Source organism: Erpetoichthys calabaricus, chromosome 6 (assembly GCF_900747795.2).
Source record: "Erpetoichthys calabaricus chromosome 6, fErpCal1.3, whole genome shotgun sequence".
Lineage (NCBI taxonomy): Eukaryota > Metazoa > Chordata > Cladistia > Polypteriformes > Polypteridae > Erpetoichthys > Erpetoichthys calabaricus.
Window position 1 is genome coordinate 155,145,850 of NC_041399.2, and position 21,559 is coordinate 155,167,408.

The following is a 21,559-nucleotide window of genomic DNA, read 5'->3' on the forward strand; positions in this document are numbered from 1 at the left end:
TTGGCAGTCTAAAAACTCTGTCCTATAAATTAAACGGCACCTGCACTTTTTAACTAAACACACACGGTTCAGACTAAGAGACATTTAACAGACATTTCGCCTGTGATTGATACCACTGTAACATTCCAGTAGCTAACATAATTTTACAAAATACTGTATACTAAGAGAGTCAAAGTTTACCAAAATTAGGGGTTGAACACTCATTATATTTGAATATGTTTGAATGAAAGCTAAAAGTTCTAAGTGGTACTCCATGTACTTTTGTATGTTATGTGTGTTTGTATGCTTCATTATTAATAATATTTAGTTTTTTTGCTCATAGTGCCTCTGCACTGACAGTAAATAAAAAATGGGATTTTATGTGCGTTAAAAGTGACATTATCAAAGAGGAAAGTGGAACTGGGACACTTCATCTGCCTGTAATGCATATATGAAGCCCATACGAAATGCTTGTGATGCGTTAAACATGTTAAACAAATACGTTACTTTAGTTCCCACACCCTGCTCCCTCCTCTTCCAGCCCTCTGCTCCACTATGCATTTTTCCTGTCCTTGGGTGCAAAACATGTGAAGTCAGTGTCCATTTCTATTTTATATATGTTGACACACAGTAAGTCTAGTCTCGTTTCACAAAAGGAATTACTGAATGAACTAAATGTTGCACTGTAATGATCTTTAAGTTTTCCCTCCTTATTATCCCTATATATATAAAATCCAACGTCCGTCTGTCTGTCTGTATGCCTGTGCACTTTTCACAAGAGAACTACTTAACAGATTTAGATCAGGTTTTTTTCTATTATTTGCTTGAACATTCCGGTTGATTTTGCAACTTCTGTCATTGCACTATGTATCATAATTTACTTGCAGTACTGACTTATTTGCGCGAATCAGAGACACATGCAGCAAACCGAGGGGATGGGGGCAGGGCCATCCTCACTCACGCGCCAGCCTCAGGGCATACCTTACCTCAGCTTAGCTAGCGAACGAGAGAACTACTGTACTTCATAGATTTAGATTGTTTTTTTTTTCTATAATTTGCTTGAACATTCCAGTTGATTTTGTGACTTCTCTCATCATGCTAAGAATCATAGTTCGCTTGCAGGAGAGATATATTCACACTAATCCGAGACAAACGCTGCAGGCCAAGGGGAAGGGGAAGCGTGACGTCAGGAGTGGGGAGCCGGGCAGGGACCTCCTCACTGTTCTGTTTCACTACTACGCGGGCAGAGCCACGGGGGACAGTTAGTATTCTTTATATGTCAAAAACCTTCAGTGACATCAAAATAAAAATTCTGTTATTAAATAAAAAAAATGCACAATAAAATTTTGAAACAAATTATTGGAAGCATTTTTTATAGGTAAAAAAATTCAGTGGAAAAATATAACACATGTAGCCTTAATACTTAGAAGTATTTTACATTTCACTTTTGCTTTAGGAATTAATGTATGTATCAAACCTCAAACACCTCCAAAAGACATATGTTGGTTGGATTAGCTTTTCTGACACTGAAAAAGTTGCTCTTTAAAACAGCACTTTTAATGCCATTATAATAATAAAAGGAAAATCAAACATATTGCAGTTCATATTATGTTTAATGAGAAAAGAAACCAGCGTTTGCTATGATGAATGCGGAAGGGTTTTACTATACAACAGCAAATCTCACGGATCTGAGGTTAAGAATGGAACAGGATCAGGAGTAAAATGATACTTTTGGGGTTTTGCAGAAGTGTTTAAAATCAGTTGTTAGCACACCCATTAACCAAAAACCAGAGCTGTGCCCTAAAAAAGTCTGTCCATTTTATAAATGACGATACCAATCAACAGTCAAAAATTGTAAAAACATCAATCATGGAAGTAATGTGCAAAACACAAGCAATATACAGAAGTAATGTAGCATAGTGTGTCTTGAGTAACATGATGCCAAAACTAGTGTAAGGTAAAATGATTCAAATAATATTTTTTTCGTACATATTCAAATTATATTTGAAGAGCAATCTTGGGTTTGACAGCCCTAATATAGACACAATACAATATGTGAAAAATCAGTAAATGAATATCAGTATCATGCGCTGACATGTAGCTTCAAAATGTGCGTGTGCCGCATTGAGTCTTGAATGCTCGCAGTGCAGCAAAGTGGTGCAAATTGCAGTTCTGAGAGATCAGAAACTATTAAAATGAAAATCCTTCGTAATTTTTAAGCACTTGTTAGGTATATAATTCTTCTAGTTTCTACTTATCTCTCTGTTTTTGAATTAATTTTCTGTAATGTTAAAAAAAATACTATTGTATGAAAATACCACCAAAGTGACACCTGGGGCCACTCAAATGCCAACCTGTGTGGCAGTGATATTTTCATAATGAAAACGAGAACTAGAACTAAAAATATTGTTTTTCGTTTTACAAGAACGATGTTTGACGATGGCGAGTTTTGCACAGATGTTTGTGGGTAGAAAGCGAGAAAGTAACATGTGGAAATACTTTAGTTACAGCGCAGATGATAATAAAAGAAAATGTAGCGTGCGAGAAGAAGAAAAGAGTCTGGGAGTTTCAGTGCAGGTCCAGCTAGATCAGTGCTTAGTGGAAGTCCAGCACTTCTCTGGCACCAGGACTGCACTTCATAGAGGGACATGTGGTTTTACCTGTCATCATGAAAAGTACAAAACAAACAAATTATGATAAACAAAAAATAAATTTGTCTACTAGTCTGTGCTATAAATTTGTTTTCTGTATGATGGCAATAATTTTGATAATTTTATAGTCAAAAATCGCTGAATTGCCGCATTTCCTGATCAAATATAAGGGAGAAACGCAAGGTGCAGCAGTGACAACATGACACGAGCCAAGCCAAGCCTCGGACTGCGCAATCCCTCACACACTGGGGTTGATGCATGGAATTGATGCGTGCCTATTGTTGCCAATATAATGTTTGCACACACGTTTATTATACACCCTGACTTTCCACAGTCTCGCTAATATCTGTAATGAATGTGTGTGACATATCTAGTCTTGCTGATTGGACATAAAACCGCATTGAAAAGGCACAGGGTGAGGCAGACAGTAGAGTGCTGCCCTGAAGGGGGCGCATGTGAGCCCAACAGGTGCTCGTTGCTGCTGATCTTCTACACAGAGGCGCCAATAAGTTAGCGATATAAGAAAGTCAAGTGCACTGCAGCGGTCCGTTTTTTTTTTTTTTTTTGTTCCGACTGACTGCCAAAATGGACGATTAAGACTTTTAAAACTAAAGGTAAATCCATCCATCCATCCATTTTCCAACCCGCTGAACCCGAACACAGGGTCCCGGGGGTCTGCTGGAGCCAATCCCAGCCAACACAGGGCACAAGGCAGGAACCAATCCTGGGCAGGGTGCACTAAAGGTAAATGCTGACTTTTACAAGAAAGTGAAAGAAATTTTCGTGGAGGATAGGTGCATGGACTTCATTTACAAATAAGGTAAGACCATAAACGGTTTTCAATTTTATAAAAAATGTGATCAGAGTAAGAAAAAAAATCCAATATTTTAAAATCTAAATTTTGATCTTAAATAGCATATTCTTTAGTTTTTCTTGTTATCCTTTTGTTGAACAGTCTGTTTTAAAATTGATTAAAGCATCAGATTTAAAAGCTTTTAAAAACAACTAAATATTTCAATTAAGGTCAAAATTTAAATCAGTTTTTTTGTACACCACTCTATACTTTCATTTGCATTGAAAGAGTAGGTATTGTGGAATTGCAACGGCAAATTTAGAACACATGGAAGGGTGAGGAGCAAATGCGCTCTTCTCTACTCTCTCTTGCCGCTATAAATGTAACATTCTTTCTTTCCTTACCTATGTGTGTGTGTAAAGAATGCTGACGGGATATGAAACATAACCAGTAGTCAATGTGCATGCTGCCAACTGAATAGTGAATAAGCTACTCTTTTGGGTTCATATATTTGTAAATCTGATTCTGAAGGAGTCAGTGCCTCACCAGCCATGAACCTCACCGCACATCACTGCTTCAGTACTGGCAGCAAAAATCGTCAACATACAGTCTGCTGGTGCCAGTGGCCGAGGACCGCATCTGTGCACCTGCATTACAGATGCTCGTCAAGCAAATATTTTCACTGTGTGGCTATCTGAGCAGTGGACGTCGCTGCAACATGAACACATCTCTCAAAATGCGTGCTTGTTTAAAGCTTAACAGCAACGTGCTTGCACAGATTGGTTTCTTGGGTTGTAACATTTGATCTTGCTGACTGTACTCATTAGGCCACTTAATCTGTTTGATCATTGATAGTGAAGCTGTGTTTAACGCCATTATGAACTGCGAGTTTATTTTGTTGACTGGAATGTAACTTGCATTGAAATATGTGTAGGCCAGCATTTGTGGTCTTGCAACAGAAAAAAAAACTAAAATTGTACTATTATTATGTAAAAAGTCAGAACTAAATAAAAAACAAAAATTTTAAACACAGAACTAAATAAAATAAAAATTGTTGACTCCACTGAAAACTACAACGAAATAAAAATAAAAATTAATTTTATAAAATAAAATAAAAGCTAAAACTACAATTAATATCAGAACTGAAATGTCACTGCTGTGTGGCACTGTGCTTGACACTCCTTCACTTCCCAGCATGCACAGCATCTGTGTGGAGTTTGCATGTTCTTCCCATATCCGTGTTTTGTTTTTTTTTCGTTTATTCCACTTTCCTCCAACATCCTGAAGAATGACTGGGAATTCTAAGTGGTATCGGTATGAGTGAATGTGGGTGCATTTCCTGCAGTGCACTAGTAGAGTGCACTCAGAAAGCAGGCCGATTAATTTTTTGTCATGATTTTTGACTAAACTTTGTCTTTACTTTTTGCCATATTTTTGGTAGGTGAGTGATGCCATTCTGCATAACTCACGCCTGATGCTTCAGATGGAAAATGTCCAGGCCAACGCAGAAGACTTCAAAGACAGGTCAGACTCACTTCCTTCATTAGCTGTCTGCTGTTGACATTATGCTAGTTATAAGCGAAAGTGAAAATATTTTGAGGTCAATAAAATTTGCTCTGAGCATATGAAATGGTCACAAAATACTGACAGTGGATATCTTAAGAAGCTCTGTCTCAGACTGAACATCTACTGCCTTCCACAAATGGCTTATTTCAAGCTTTTTGGTAAATTAAATTTCTTGTGTACGTGAAACTGATTGTTACTTGTAGCTGTTCCGTACAAATCGGGTGGCTGCAGAAGTCACCCCAGTCATGTGTGAGTGTTGATGTCCCATCCCTGAAATTTTACAACTTAGCCCTCTGATGGACCAAAGATGTACAGTCTAGAGTAGCTGTATGAGGGTGTGTGTATGAGTGAGCACACATGAGTGGGCCAGCATCCCATCCAGAGTCGATGTCTGCCTTGTGCCTCCCACAACCCTGAATTGGACAAGAAATCAACGGATGGCTGGACTCCCAGCCTTTTAAAAACCCACTAAGCCCTGCACTCAGTGCCATCGTGGTATGCAATGTCGCATGAGGGTTTCCAAAGTCTTCTGTCAGCTCTAAAGACAATGACAAATTGGCTGAAGTTCTGCAGGTTCTTTAAATAGCTGGCCAGTGACACCCAGACCACACACAAGCTGATTTCATTTCCTTTTGCAGGAAAAAAGTGATATCTAACTATGAAGTAATTGTAGATCTGTGGTAATGCAGCCCCATGCCCTTCTTTATCACTGCCTTTCTTCAGATACAGAGTTCCATTTTCTAATCCAAACCCACTGCAGCCCTTTTCCCAGTTGTAGAAGCAATAACAAGAGTTGTTAACCTTTGCTTTGGTGATGAATGGCTGCTGATGATAAATTCCTTTGCAGACTTTAAGCAATTTCCAACAATCACAGTCGTGTCTGTTTAATAAATGTGTTCCCCCTCACACAGGGACACTTCTGTATTCTGCAAACTCCCACTGCTGTTGTTATCTTCCCTAAAACGCAATGGCTATAATGGTGCTGAGCGCCTCATCTAATGACAGACGTGACAGAAATATGGATTCTCATGTCAAAGAGTGTCACATCGCAAGCATTAGCGCAGTCACCGCTTAAGAGGCGATTTCATTAATGCGCTGCTTCTCTCTCTAGATATGAAAACGAACAGCCTTTCCGCAAGGCAGTAGAAGATGAAATTAACTGCTTGTATAAAGTGATTGACGACGCTAATTTGACTAAAATGGATCTGGAAAGTCAGATAGACAACCTGAGGGAGGAACTTAGTGTGCTGGCCAAAGGCCATGAAGAGGTAAGTGCAGAGGCATAATGGTGTGGAGCCTGGGGAAAGGGAATTGGTCAAATGATGGAACAGAATTCAAAAAAGAAAGAAAATTCCATTCTTGGCTCCTGTCTCTGGGTAGTCCTCATAGGGGATCCTTTAAATCTCTCCAAGGTCTGTTAAAGCTCCCAGATCTCCCTTATACTCAAGACCCAAATGATAGATGTCCGGTCAAGTTTCTAAGGTGGCAGCCACCCTTGAACCCTGTTTTCTCAGCTTTAATTTCATCCAACATCCCCAGTAACCAGGCCACCTGTCCTGTCTCAAAGACCTAGCTGACACCCAGAAATACATTGCATTACTTACTGCCCGTTAGTATGTCCAGACATCTGTTGCTTCCACTTTACAGCCTTCTCTTCTAAACTTCTGGGTTTGGCACTGTGACATCCAGCCTGAATTATTTGATGATCGCGCTTTCTCTCAGTTCATATGTCCACATTCAGGTGGCTAGTTGGTAAATCACCATTACAGCTCTAGAGAAAGTCCAAAGGAGAGCGACTGGGCTGGTTATGGTGCTACGAGCCCAGTGGCTATGAGAAGAGACTCATAAGACTCAAAAGAAGTTTTAGCAAAAGGAGATTAAGAACTGACATGACAGAAGTGTTTAAAATTACAAAGGTAAAACGTACAGTGGATCTCAGCTGTTACTTTAAATACATTCTGCAACAAGAACACGGACGCAGTTGCAAACTTCTTCAGGGCAGATTTTGTACACATGTTATAAAGTTTTTCTTCACGCAAAGAACCATAGACACGTGGAATAAATTGCCAAGTAATGTGGTGGAGAGTTGAAATTTGGAGACTTTCATATGTCAATTTGATGTTATTTTTGTTAATCAAGGAGAATAAGATGGAGTCGGTTCTTGTCACAATTGCTCTAATGTTCTAGGGAAGAGGTAAGAAACAGATTAGGAGGCTAAGAGGGCATAAATTTATGAAGAAAGATAAAAGAATGATTGACTGCTCAGGCAGAAACCAGAAAAGGCACAAACAAGAAACCCCAGAACGAAAATGAGAGATGGAAATTTGACTGTTAAGAAGAAAACATCCAAACATCAAACTTAATACAAAACAAACAATTCCATTCTGAAGATTTGAATGGCACAAACTGCAAAATTAGTCATGTTTGCCCACTTCTATGTGCTTGATCAACCTTCTCCATACAGCTTCGTCCTGCATCTTTTTTTCCTTTAATCTTTCTACTTTATCAATCCTCGTCCACATTGGCCTAATTTTCTAATTTCTGTACTTTCATTCCCATCACTCTTTTGCCCACAGTCTCTCCACTCCCCATGTCCATGCCAATTCTATTTACTTGCCTGTACTTTCTTAGATCTCTCCCACTTTTGCTTTACCTCTGATTGTCTCATTTCTTACTCTGTCCATTTTTTGTAATTCTACACAGCCATATCAACTTTCTCATTTCTGCCACATCTAACTTTTTCTCCTGCATTCCCTTTACTGCCCATGTCTCAGTTCTATACATCATTGCAGGTTTTACCTTTAACCTTCATCTTAATTCTTTGACCACACAATACTTCTGATACCTTGTTCCAATTGTTCCATCCACATTGCACTCTAATAGTTACCTAATTATCCATCTTGGACTAACACTGATCCTAGATATTTAAATGCATCCACTCTTTTCAGTAGCTTTCCCTGCAGGCTAACATCTAAATCCTGCTCATCATTATACCTCATATATTCTGTCTTCTTCCTATTTATCTTCAATCCTCTGTCTTTCAAAGCCCTTCTCCATTCTTCCAACTTCCTCTTCACTTCTTCTTTTCTGCTACACACCACAATGTCATCAGCAAAAAGCATGCACCAGCGGGACTGAAGTTTGACTCAACACATCCATAACCAGATCAAAGAGAAAGTGTAAAGTATCACTTTGAAAAATTAAGAATTGCACAAGTAAGCTAGCGAGCTAGCATCTTTTTACATCAGTGGGAAATGACATAACAATGGAAAGTCATTGTTACCTTGAAAGGGCAATGGCCATAGTAACCATAAACAAGATGGCCACACCTATTAAATGGTGTCTCATAATAAGTAAGTAAATCAAAACAACAAGAGGTTTATCACAGTTTTTCTCATTGATGAACATCTTTCCCCTCTTGCCCTTTCATCTCCTTAGATGACTATTACTTTAAAGGTGCTGGGATCAAGTAGACAATACGCGCCTGCATTTATGGACCAAATTTAGCAGAATGATTCTCCTTGTCATACTGCTTCAAGACGGAAGCCAAAAAGCCCTTTGTAGATGTATTGTCCTTGATATAACTGTAGTCCCACCACCACCATGCTATTAGCTATCAAGATAAGTAGCAGGGGCTGATCCACTTTTTTTTATAAACCTTCTTATGTTCTTACACTTCTTGATATTACCACAGTGTCCAGATCCACACTTAAACGTCCACTTCATTCTGACCTCTCTTGACATTCAACATTATCTCATAGTCGTTGTGATGATCATGATAGTAGTAAGACTTGCCCATCACCAGCAACAGTTTTTTGACCCTCTAACCAAATTTACAGGTGCTCCAATGCAAGTTGAAAGATATAATAATTTCAATGTGATTGCATCGCTACATTTTGAAAATTATTTTATACTAGTTATTGTTGTTATTATTATCATTACTTACAGTATATACACACCTTATCTGTGAATGCAGTACTATGATCGAAGGAGAATTTTCATCTTATAATTGTTTTTCTTAAAAATAAACTGACCTTACCAAGAATAGGGAAATTGGCATTGACCATTGAAGCCAGTCTTGAGGTTGTATTTACTGGGTGGGCTATGAAACCTGGTCAGAAGTTTGATGTTGATATAGCAACTGAGGGGATAATCAGTTTGTCTTTCATGCACATTTCTTTACTTTCAGGATGTGAAACTGCTTTATAATCAGCTCGCTGGAAGTCAGCTGGATGAACAAGATGCTCCAATTGAGACAAGCCTTGACCATATCCTTGAATATATCCGAAGCCACTGGGAAAAGGTGGTGGAGCAAAACCGAGCTGAGACTGATGCATACCTGGAACTCAAGGTGAGGAATTACGGTAGTTGAAGAATATGCTGACTCAGGATGCGACAGTAAGGCCTTTTCTAATGAAAGAGGACCAGGAGATAAGACATAGTAAAAATTGTGCCAAACTGATATGTCATCCAACCCATTTCACTAACCCAAAAATCTTGACGCAGAATTTTCACACTAAAGATTCACACACCAACACAGAGTTATCCTTAATCTCAAAAATTCATGTGTCAGTTTTTATATGATTGTTTTCATGACATCACACATCATATACTCCCAGACCATTAGGGGTAAGATCTCCATAGGTATTGCCAGTTCTAAAATGACGTCACGCACATCAAAACAAAAACGGTGTTGCAGAATAGCATTAAAACTATTAAACTCCTTTAGAGTTCAAATCATATGTTTAATGTGTGGTGTAATGGTTAAGGCTTTGGACTTCAAACCCTGAGGTTGTGGGTTCAAATTCTGCGACTGACACTGTGTGACTATGAGCAACACATTTGACCTGCCTGTGCTTCAATTGGAAAAGCAAATGTAACCAATTGTATCATAAATGTTGTTGGTTGCCTTGGATAAAGGCGTCAGCCAAATATATAAATATTTAGAACATCTTCAAGTAAAAAAACATGCCAGATTTAAATTGAGCTACAAAAAACAAAATAGAAATGTACATTTCCAAAAACAACAAAAAATTAAAGAATGGTCAAAATTAAATTAAAAGAGAAAGCTTTGTAATCTGCACTGAAGTCTTATTACTACCCTGCACTGAAGAAGAGAAGCTAAAGCTTTCAGCATACATACAGACCTTTCACTTGAACTCAGCAGCTGGCCCCATCAGCACTAGATCGAATTTTGAGCCCAGGAGGAGACCCTAAACTGAAGTAGATGTGGTCTTACCATGCTACCATTACGACAAAGACCTGTTAACCTTTGTAACAATAGTGCCTTCTTGCGCCCATCCCGGCTCAGACTCACACAGAGGCACATATAAAAACCAAAATAAAGATTTATTTTTCTTCACCTGTGAGGCATGTCTTCCCACTGAACCCCACAGGTAATACACAGTCCCAAACAAGCACTGACCACAACCAAAACACTGCCTTCTGGCACCACCACTCCTCCCTTGAAGCTTCGTCCTCGCCTCCCGACTTTGGCCACTGAGCGGTGGTGGCTGGCCCCTTTTATAGCCAACCTGGAAGTGTTCCAGGTGCTTGACCACCTGGTCCCAATTGTACTTCCAGGTGAGGCTGAAGATTTGTCCAGCTGGGCTGTAAAATCCAGGCAGCACCCCCTAGCAGCCACCCCAGTTCCCAACCAGGCTGTGGACGACTCCATCTCCCAGGGGAGGTTGGGGAATCACCGTCAGCCAGGGAGGCTGCCACCAAGTGTCCTGAGGAAGGTATTGAGTTGCTCATGGTTGCTCCCCCAGAACATATGCAGCAGGGGCATCCCGGCCGGGCATGGGACCCGGCCGCCCGTCACACCTTCTAAGCTACATCTATAACCTGGCCAGTTTAGAATCCTGGTTAAAAATGAGTCCGACTCAAAATATTTGTTGATAGAATGATTAAACTACAGTTTGTGAGTGTACTCAAAGTCAAAGTCAAAGTGAACTTTATTGTTATCTCAACCATATACAAGTATACAGATAGATGAAATTGCGAAGCTCAGGGTCCACAGTGTAAAAAAATGAAGTGCAAATAATAAATTAAAAATAGAATTAAAATTAAAATTTAAAATCAAAAGACAAACAAGAGAAGACATTGTGCAAAGACAAGACAAAGAAGTAGCAGCAATATTGATGTGTAAGATATGTAATATAATAAATAAATAATAGATATAGATAGTACAGAAATGATCAGTATATGATAATAGTTGTTTAAGACATGTGTAAACAATGACAGGTCAGAATGTTTCACAGCAGAAGGATATCAAGAGTGTCAAAATACTTAAAAGTCAGTATGAGATTTTCAGTTCTTCTCTACATGCACACTCGTCTTTGCCGGAAAGTGGCTTGTATGAATAAAAGTTCTGTTTTTAGAGGTGGTTGAGGCCGTGTGGAAGGTCCCAGGGGGCAGCATGGTATTATAGGAGTCTAACAGCTTGGGGGTAAAAACTCTCCTACAGACTGGCAGATCTGGCTTTGATGCTGCAGTATCTTCTTTTGCATGGCAGAAGTGTGAAAAGTCCATGTGAGGGGTATAAGGGGTCCTGCACAATTCTGCAGGCCTTGCGGACACTGCGTTTGTAAAATATGTCCTGTAGCGAAGGGAGAGGCACCCCAATAATGTTCTCTGCTGTCTTCACTATCCTTTGCAGGCATTAGTGGTCAGATGTGTTGCAGTTGCCATACCAGACAGTGATGCAGCTGGTCAGAACACTCTCAATGGTGCCTCTGTAGAACATGGTGAGGATGGAAAGGGGAAGACTTGCTCGCTTCAGCCGCCTCAGGAAGTGTAGACCTCTAAATTTGATGGAATTTACAGATGGCATATCCTTATAGTTTATAATCTAGTCTTCATGAATGGAAGCTTCTGTATATCATGGCAAATTGGTTTTATTAGATGCAGTACACAATGCAAGATACTTAGGACACATGCTGAAGACAGCAGTAGCACTCATATATATTGTAACATTCACACAAACAACGATACAAACCATATTCACTGCCAGCTGTCAGCAAGCTGTTATGATTCTCAGCAAGTTTTTTACTTTTCCTGGATCAATACATTTTCCTGTGACACTGCATTTTTAAGTTTTACATCCTGATGTTTTTAGTTTAACTTTAATTGTGTTGCTTCATTTTGCTTTGATACTAGTTTTTTATCTTTCCTTTTTCATTCTATCACATTTTTCATGTATCGCTGACTTTTAGGGATCTGCTTGTCAGAATGCCTTGTCATTTGTTAGGGTTGCACTTCCTACAAGTCACAATGTGTGATGTCATTGGTGTAATGATAATTAGGCTGGTGCCACATGCAGGCCCGGGTTAAGGAGAGTGGGGGGACCCTGGGCTAACCCTAACCCTACACAAAATACTCTGAGTGCTGTGCACATCAAATTCAAGGTCTGAGTTATACGGAGTAAAGTAAATGACTACTACAGAGTCTTAACTTTAAAATGAATAGCAAACATCCGAAGAACAGAATGGGCTTACTCTCCAAAATTATGAGAGACAATGAATGCTGTATCAAAGCTTATATTTTTAATTAGCCATTGCTGCACAGATGACAAGTAACCAAGTAACCATCACAAGGTTTGAAAAGCCACCTTGTCCAGGGTTTGATCCTGCTTTGTGCTCTATTCTAGCTGCGATAGGCTCCAGCACCCCCCACAACCTTGTTCTGAACTAAGCGGGTTAGACAAAAACGGACTTATGGACTGTTCTGGGTTTCTTTGCAGCAAAGTCCTATTTCAGATTACTAGAATCCAGTTTCCAAACCAGATCACTCTCCACTGATATCAGAGTCAGATCACTCAGTCTTTCCTGTCCCGTTGTACATCTGAATCTATACTTCACTAGTCTGAGCCTGGAGAAAAATCGCTCACCATTTCCATTTGTGACAGGCAATGTCAGGTAAAGCCTGAAAGCAAAGTTATTTAGGAAGATGTCCTTTCTGTAAGACACTGTAAAATCTATGGAGTGGATTAGTGTTGGACAATCTGCTAACCACTGTGCCACAGTGCCTCAAACTATAAAAGATGCAGACAGAACAATAATCACAAACAAAATGCAAGAAATGGCCACATACTAGTAATAAGTAGAAAAGAAAAAAGATACACAAAAAGAAATCCTCTTTAATAAAATCCCTGTGTGCGTCCAGGTGTCCATGTGTGTGTGTCTTCTGGTGAAGTGCGCATGCGCGGGGCACAGTGCGATGCGCGATATTACTGTCAGAGAAAGTTACAGGCGTTTTACGGAAATACAAACCAGTATTACTGCGAGAGGAAATTAAAGGTACACAATACAGTGACACATATTACAGCCACATACAAGCCAGTATTACTGTCAGAGGAGATTAAAGACATATTACCGACGCGCACGCCTGTATTACCACCAGAGAAAATTAAAGGTATATTACCGACGTTCAAGCCAGCGGACGTACAAGACAGTATTACTGTCACAGAAAATTAAAGACACACAATACACGGCGGCAGCCCACGAAGAACGGTCAGCTCAGCAAGTAAACATCAACAAAAGAAAGGCTGAAAGAAAGAAAAATACGACCAACAAAAAGAATGAGGTCAAAGTCCCTTGCCATTTAATATAGACTGTTCCTACTAATGTTTATGCACTACTGTTCTAACGCCCATTATTGTAACGGGCTAAATGACTAGTATATTAGTAAAAAGACAAAGTTGGCTTCTCATTTAGTTTAAAAAGCTGAAATTTGTCAGGAGTGCACATCCTGGGCACTAGGTATCTGCTAAGAAAGGATATTTTGATATTTCAGTATCAAGGGTTAAGAACAACCTTTACAATAGAAAAAGTAAATATCCCAGAATTTAAAAAATCCTTTGACTGATTTAATTGAAGTTTAGTAATATCACAGAAAAAAAGAAAATTAGGGAACTTGTGTTTTTTTTATTAGTCGATGATCCGCTGTGGCAACCCCTAACTGGAGCAGCCGAAAGAAAAAGAAGAAGTGAGCCTCCAACACGTCACTCGCAAGCTACCGGTAGCTCACAACCCCTTTCCAAGTAGCTTGCCAAAGCGTTAATGAATCCTACATAAATTTGAAAACTTGATTAGTCAAATTAGGGTGGGTGATCTTTCCAAAAAATCAGATCATGATCCTTTTAACACAAAATCACGATCCACAATCTGAATTGCAATCTATCTTTTCAATGTGGCATACACCTAAGAGAATATCCAGACTCAAACTCATCAAGACCTAAGTAACACTTTATTTTAAATATCAAACAAAGTTGAATTCAATTGTTCTCTCGTTCGCTAGCTAAGCGGAGTTAAGGAACTCGCCCCAAAGCTGGCGAGTGAGTGAGGAAGGCGCCTACCCTCGGCACCATTGTGTGTTTCTCAGATTCGCCCAATAAATCGGTACCGCAAGCGAACTATGATACATAGCAAAATGAGAGAAGTCCCAAAATCAACTGGAACATTCAAGCAAATTATAGAAAAAAACCCGATCTAAATCCATTAAGTAGTTCTCTCGTGAAAAGCAGACAGACATTGGATTTTATATATTATATATTAGTAAACTTTCAAAATAATGTGCAGTTAAAGTCTCAACAGCATTCTCAGCTTAGTAGAGCCAGATAACAATAAGAATCTTCACCAGCAGCTCTGAAAATATCTGCTTTGTTTGGGTCTGCATACCTCTGTGAGTCTGACATGACATCATAAAATCAAAGTTCAGAAGAGTACCGACAGATGAACATTTAAATGACTCCATAAGAGTGAACCTATGTGGAGAGAAAAGTATCTGATGATGTGGCATCCTTCGTAGTATTTCCTGTTTGGTCAGCCTGTTCTTAATCCTCATAATGCAGTATATATAAAACATACAAATACAGATTGATGATTTAATGAGGTTCTTCTGACTTCAGTTTTTGATCCTATGTTGAGTTTAGTTTCAAAATCTCTCACATTTCTGGTTTTGACTCCCTTTAATTTATTTGGTAACAATTTTTTTTTCCTGGTCCTTTTTCCTTGCACTTGTGACCTCCCAATTTTTTTACACTTCTATCAGAACACACTAACAGTGTAGTAGTAATAATAATAATAATAATAATAATAAACAATAATTGTTAATTAATTATGATTTATCTACATTAACATACAGGTAAGACTTCAAAACTTTTCAGGACCTCACATGTGAAGTGGGTGATGGGGAGGCAAGGTGGCATGCCGATGTACCAACAGAATAACCTAAGATTTTATTCTGAATGATTACAAATGAATCAATCTGCCCACTGAGAGCTGAAATTGTTCAGTGATTAAAAAAACAGTAAGGTTTCACAATACCAAAACTTTCACAGGGGATCAACACTTTATAGTGAGAATATACCAAACAATGTTGACATTATTCAGTTTCTGTAGTTTCTGCCAAGGTTTTCAAAGCTAATGGAGACAAAAAATATTTCATTTTTAAGATAGAAACTTCTACCCAGGCTTTCTAAAAGAGTGGATGAAGCACAGTGCATATCACATTGGACTCCAAAGCCAGTAAATTGCTCATGGTGTGTATTTCTGAGCATTTGGCCCACATATTTTTAAGAGGGAGGCTAGCGATGACAATTTCATCTAAAAGTTTTTTTCTTCTTCTTCTTTCAGCTGCTCCCGTTAGGGGTTGCCACAGCAGATCATCTTCTTCCATATCTTTCTGTCCTCTGCATCTTGCTCTGTTACACCCATCACCTGCGTGTCCTCCCTCACCACATCCATAAACCTTCACTTAGGCATTCCTCTTTTTCTCTTCCCTGGCAGCTCTATCCTTAGCATCCTTCTCCCAATATACTCAGCATCTCTCCTCTGCACATGTCCAAACCAAAGCAATCTCGCCTCTCTGACTTTGTCTCCCAATCATCCAGCTTGAGCTGACCCTCTAAAGTACTCCTATCCATCCTTGTCACACCCAGTGCAAATCTTAGCACCTTTAACTCTGCCATCTCCAGCTGTGTCTCCTGCTTTCTGGTCAGTGCCATCGTCTCCAACCCATATAACATAGCTGGTCTCACTACCGTCCTGTAGACCTTCCCTTTCACTCTCGTTGATACCCGTCTGTAACAAATTACTCCTGACATTCTTCTCCACCCATTCCACCCTGCCCGCATTCTCTTTTTCACCTCTCTTCCACCATCCCCATTACTCTGTACTGTTGAGGCCAGTCTACCTTCGCCAACTCTACTCCCTGCATCCTCACCATTCCACTGACCTCCCTCTCATTTACACACATGTATTCTGTCTTGTTCCTACTGACCTTCATTCCTCTCCTCTCTAGAGCATATCTCCACCTCTCCAGGGTCTCCTCAACCTGCTCCCTACTATCGCTACAGATCACAATGTCATCAGTCAACATCATAGTCCACGGGGACTCCTGTCTAATCTCGTCTATCAACCTGTCCATCACCATAGCAAATAAGAAAGGGCTCAGAGCCGATTCCTAATGTAATCCCACCTCCACATTGAATGCATCAGTTGCTCCTACCGCAGACCTCATAACAGTCACACTTCCCTCGTACATATCCTGTACAACTCTTACGTACTTCTCTGCCACTCCCGACTTCTTCATACAATACCGCAGCTCCTCTCGAGGTACCCTGTCATATGCTTTCTCCAGGTCCACAAAGACGCAATGCAACTCCTTCTGGCCTTCTCTAAACTTCTCCATCAACATCCTCAGAGCAAACATTGCATCTGTGGTGCTCTTTCTTGGCAGGAAACCATACTGCTGCTCACCAATCATCATTCTAGCTTCCACTACTCTTTCCTATAACTTCATGCTGTGGCTCATCGATTTTATTCCCCTGTAGTTACTGCAGTCCTGCACATCCCCCTTATTCTTAAATATCGGCACCAGTATACTTCTTCTCCACTCCTCAGGCATCCTCTCACTTTCCAAGATTCCATTAAAAAATCTGGTTAAAAACTCCACTGCCATCTCTCATAAACACCTCCATGCTTCCATAGGTATGTCATCTGGACCAACGGCCTTTCCATTTTTCATCCTCTTCATAGCTGTCCTTACTTCCTCCTTGCTAATCCGTTGCACTTCCTGATTCACTATCTTCACATTATCAAACCTCTTCTCTCTCTCTCATTCTCTTCATTCATCAGCCTCTCAAAGTACTCTTTCCATCTGCTCAACACACTCTCCTCACTTGTGATTACGTTTCCATCTTTATCCTTTATTACCCTAACCTGCTGCACATCTTTCCCAGCTCGGTCCCTCTGTCTTTCGGTTCAGGTCCTTTTCTCCCTCCTTAGTGTCCAACCTCTCATACAACTCATCATACGCCTTTTCTTTAGCCTTCGCCACCTGTCTCTTCACCTTGGGCCTTATCTCCTTGTACTCTTGTCTACTTTCTGCATCTCTCTGACTATCCCACTTCTTCTTTCCCATCCTCTTCCTCTGTATACTCTCCTGTATTTCCTCGTTCCACCACCAGGTTTCCATTTCCTCCTTCCAGATGTCACGCCAAGCACCCTTCTTGCTGTCACCCTTACTACATCTGCTGTAGTTTCCCAGCTGTCTGGTAACTCTTCACTGCCACCCAGTGCCTGTCTCACCTCCTCCTTAAACTCAACCTTGCAGTCTTCCTTTTTCAACTTCCACCATTTGATCCTTGGCTCTGCCCTCACTCTCTTCCTCTTCTTGATCTCCAACGTCATCCTACAGACTACCATCCTATGCTGCATAACTACATTTTTCCCTGCCACCACTTGGCAGTCTTCAATCTCCTTCAGATCAAATCTTATATTATTGTTTAAAAAAATGAGAAGACGGGGCTTAAATGATTAATTTAATAGACTTGCAATAAAAGATCATTAACGATTCAACATTACCATTTGACAAAGATGTTATGTTTGATCAGTTATACAGAATGAATAGGATTGTGCAGCTGTTATCAAAAATCAAATCATATGTTTAGCAGCATTATTCTTGTAATGACATTCTATATATGACCCTGGTATCATTCCTCTTATACAGCAGATAACAATAATGCTAGTGATCCAGGCCACAGAGTTTTTGTATAGTCAACACTTTTATGTTTACTATGTGTCCAAAAACCAGAAGGGCTGTAAGATGTATAATATAAAATAAAAATCAAATAAGAAACTGGGATTCGCTCGCTCATCTGAAAGGATGAGCCTGGTCACATATATTCAAACTGATCAACCCTTCAATTGTAATAGCAGTAAACATGTTGTTCCCTCAGAGATCAGCATAGTGAAGACTGAGAGGCACATGCAGGCAGACCCTTATCATGGGGTCTTGTGCTGATCTCTTTCATTGGGGGCTTCTTGTTGAGAGATTTATGAACTGTGTTGTTCTAGACGATTATGCTTACTCATTACATCAATCTCTTAAATTGTACAGATTACAAACCAACTCTAACCATTCTGATCAACAGGCATACTGGTTTTCTTTATTTTTACTGTCAAACAAACTTACATTGATTCTATTGGTTTCCTAATTGAGAAAGAGAAAAGCGTAAACATATAAACCATCCATAAAAAATAAACGCACCATAAGGAAACTGAGCCAAGAGACTTGGCTGAGACACAGGGACATAGAAGGAAAATGGTTAAAGGCAAATTTCACACAAAAGTTGGAACACTTAAAACAGAGAATGACAGACCCATGGAATAAGTGAAGTTACCAACTAGTGTGGCAGAGAAGGTTTTTTTAAGGGCCTGACTTAATATCATTTTGGAGAAATTAGTCAAATAGGATTTTGGGCTGAATGGCATCTGTCCCTCAAAATTGTTCTAGTGCTCTGATACATCCCCTCCACAAACTGTGGTCTATTAGGCTAATAGTCCTGCTTTAGCTACTTTACTACAGTAGGCATGGAGATAAGACACACCTCAACATCAACGAGCAAATCAAGCTAAATGTCTGAGGTTTAAATAAATCCCCTCTAAAAATGTTCTATGAGGTAGTGACTTACTTTTTCCACAAGAAATTTGCATTTATATTTATTTAAATTATACAATGGACTACAAAATGTATATGTGGCATGATATTTGTCATATTATATCACTGATCTAAATAAAGATGAAATCTTAATGTGCCCACATATGTTAAAAAAGATCAAATATTTTATGGGGTGTATTTACTTTTTCACATGACAGTATATGTTACATAGAGCAAAATCTTTTTGTTTAAGATTTTCATTATCATTATGACTTCCATTCCATATTTATGTCACTATGGTGAAATCATGCGCTGTACTGCATACTCCCGTCATCCATGTGTAACAACATAGTAGCCATGATCCACAAAATGGCAACACCTCAATCAAAACAAACATTGCCAAAGAAAATGCAATAGTATTTCAACTATTTTATTAAATAATAATAATAATAATTCAGCATTATTATTTAAATTATTATTAACTATTTCATTAGACATGTAAAGAAAAAATAACTGCCAGAATTGGATTAAGCAATAATCAAAGACCCAAACAGGAAGATAAAAGGCATGAGATAATATGGAAACCCAGATTATAGAAATAGTTGCAGCCTTTCAACATTCAGTGTTATTTGCCTGGGTGTCTGTTCGGCTTATTTTTCATTATTAGCATAGAATTAAGGGAGCAAACTACATAAAAAAGGTGAATTAATGGGAAATCAATAAAAAGAAGTTATTTGCTTAAAACAATGGCAAAAATGTAAATAACTGTAAATTTCTCTCTATATATAAAAGAAAATCCTGGAATGGAAAGCAAATGGAAGGCTACGATACGTGATAATCTCGTAAGACATTTTAAAGACCCACGAGACCAAAGACACACCCTACTTACAATCTATCAAATAGGACAATAGGCAGCAAAACATTCAGTCTTGTGAAGGATCTGAGCACACACAGGGCTCTCAGCACATATAAAGCATAAGGACAGTACGTTATAAATTAAATGTCGACATCTAAACGAAGAAGAGAGCAGCGCGGAGAAAAGAGACTCAAATGCGTTGGACAGAAAAAAGAGCAAAAAAGAATAATCGAGGTGCAAATTCAGAAAATAAGGAAAGTAATTATCAGCCCGGAACAAGTGGAATTGAAAAAAAGCACGTCCAATCCGGCTCAGACTTAAAAGACAGTGATTAAAAGAAAGTAGAACTTCATAAAGACGTTTACAAACGTTGGCACTAAACACATGCAGAGCAGGTTAGAGACTATGAAACCAGTGAAATTAGAAAGGTTCAAAAAAAAAAAAACTGCGCTATACACATGTGGAGAAAGTTAAAGGATATGAAAGTAGGAAAATTAGAAAATATAAAAAAAGAAAGTAAAGATCGCAGTAGCGCAAACAAACAAACTACCTCATTTAACTATGCACCAGTCTAACTTTGGTTTTGCACAATAATTACTACACTATTGCATCTTAACACTTAATTCTACTTTATTCACATAATTGTACTTATTTATTATGTTCTACTATACTGTTATCTTTCGATCTATGACTTTTTGTTAATCTAACTGATATTCTTCTAACTTTGCACAGTTTTTGATAAGTGGATCAGGATGCATTTCACTGCGTGTTGTCCTGTATAACTATGCATGTGACAAATAAAGAGTCTTGAGAATTTCAAAAACAGAGTTTACCGCACATGCATTTATTAGTTACTTTGTTAGTGTATATATATTTATCTGTCTGCTTATTTAAAAACCTAAATTTACCCCAGGAGTCAAAAATGTTCTGTCTAGCCCTTGTACAAAAACCTAGACAAAAGCTGGGGTATCACCTTGGTAACTCCATGTACTTTTGGAACTGTGAGAGGAAAATAGCACGACTTTACAGACAGGAGTCCAATGCAGAACTCTACTTACATTTTTACTTTGTAAAAAAAATTATTAACTGCTGATGATGTAGATCGTTTTGTCTGTGCTGAAATTCCCAACAGAGAAACCTATCCTGACCTCATTAAAAAGATTCAGCATATTGGGACTCGCAAGATTACAAATATTGTTTTTACAGAAGTTCTGAAATAAAAGTGAAACTAATGAAATAGCAACAATTCAAAGAAAAAAAAAATCTTAAAAGTGTGTATCCGGAAAACCAAACACGGGGGTTGGCAAGCGAAGCGAGCAGGGGGCACTAGTCTTATAAAGGTCAATCTTACACATCTACTCTTTTCTTAATGAATAATAAAATAAGAAAAAGGACCATCTAATTAAACAATGAGATCATTAATAATGCAGACTTTAGACACCACTGCTTCAGAGCCATGAGCTGTCCACAATTTAAGGTCAATGTCACATTGTTAGCAGCTACTTAATTTCTTACTCACTTGCCTACTGGCCAACACACTTACTGACCTTTTGCTTCTTTCCTTGAACAGCAGCCAGAAAGTGTAAATGCTGAATTGAGCCAGGAAGAGGAAGAACTGGAGTCCTTAAAAACAGAGTGTAATGAAACTGGGTGCAAGATTCAGAGCCTCCAAGCAGAGACAGAGTCGATGAGAGCCCTGGTACACAATTTTTTTTATTCTCAAGCTCTACATCAGCTAGCATCATTGGTCATAATAGTAATGAATTATAA

General features: G+C 38.9%; 1 protein-coding gene across 1 annotated transcript in view; it reads left to right on the forward strand.

Annotated features, from left to right (window-relative positions):
• The window catches only part of bfsp2 (beaded filament structural protein 2, phakinin), a 43,293-nt gene that overhangs the window by 3,845 nt on the left and 17,889 nt on the right, over positions 1-21,559 (forward strand). Inside the window, exons 2-5 of the mRNA XM_051928851.1 lie at positions 4,865-4,947; positions 6,101-6,257; positions 9,179-9,340; positions 21,360-21,488. Of these exons, the coding sequence (XP_051784811.1) occupies positions 4,865-4,947; positions 6,101-6,257; positions 9,179-9,340; positions 21,360-21,488 (531 nt within the window). The remainder of the gene's footprint in view (positions 1-4,864; positions 4,948-6,100; positions 6,258-9,178; positions 9,341-21,359; positions 21,489-21,559) is intronic.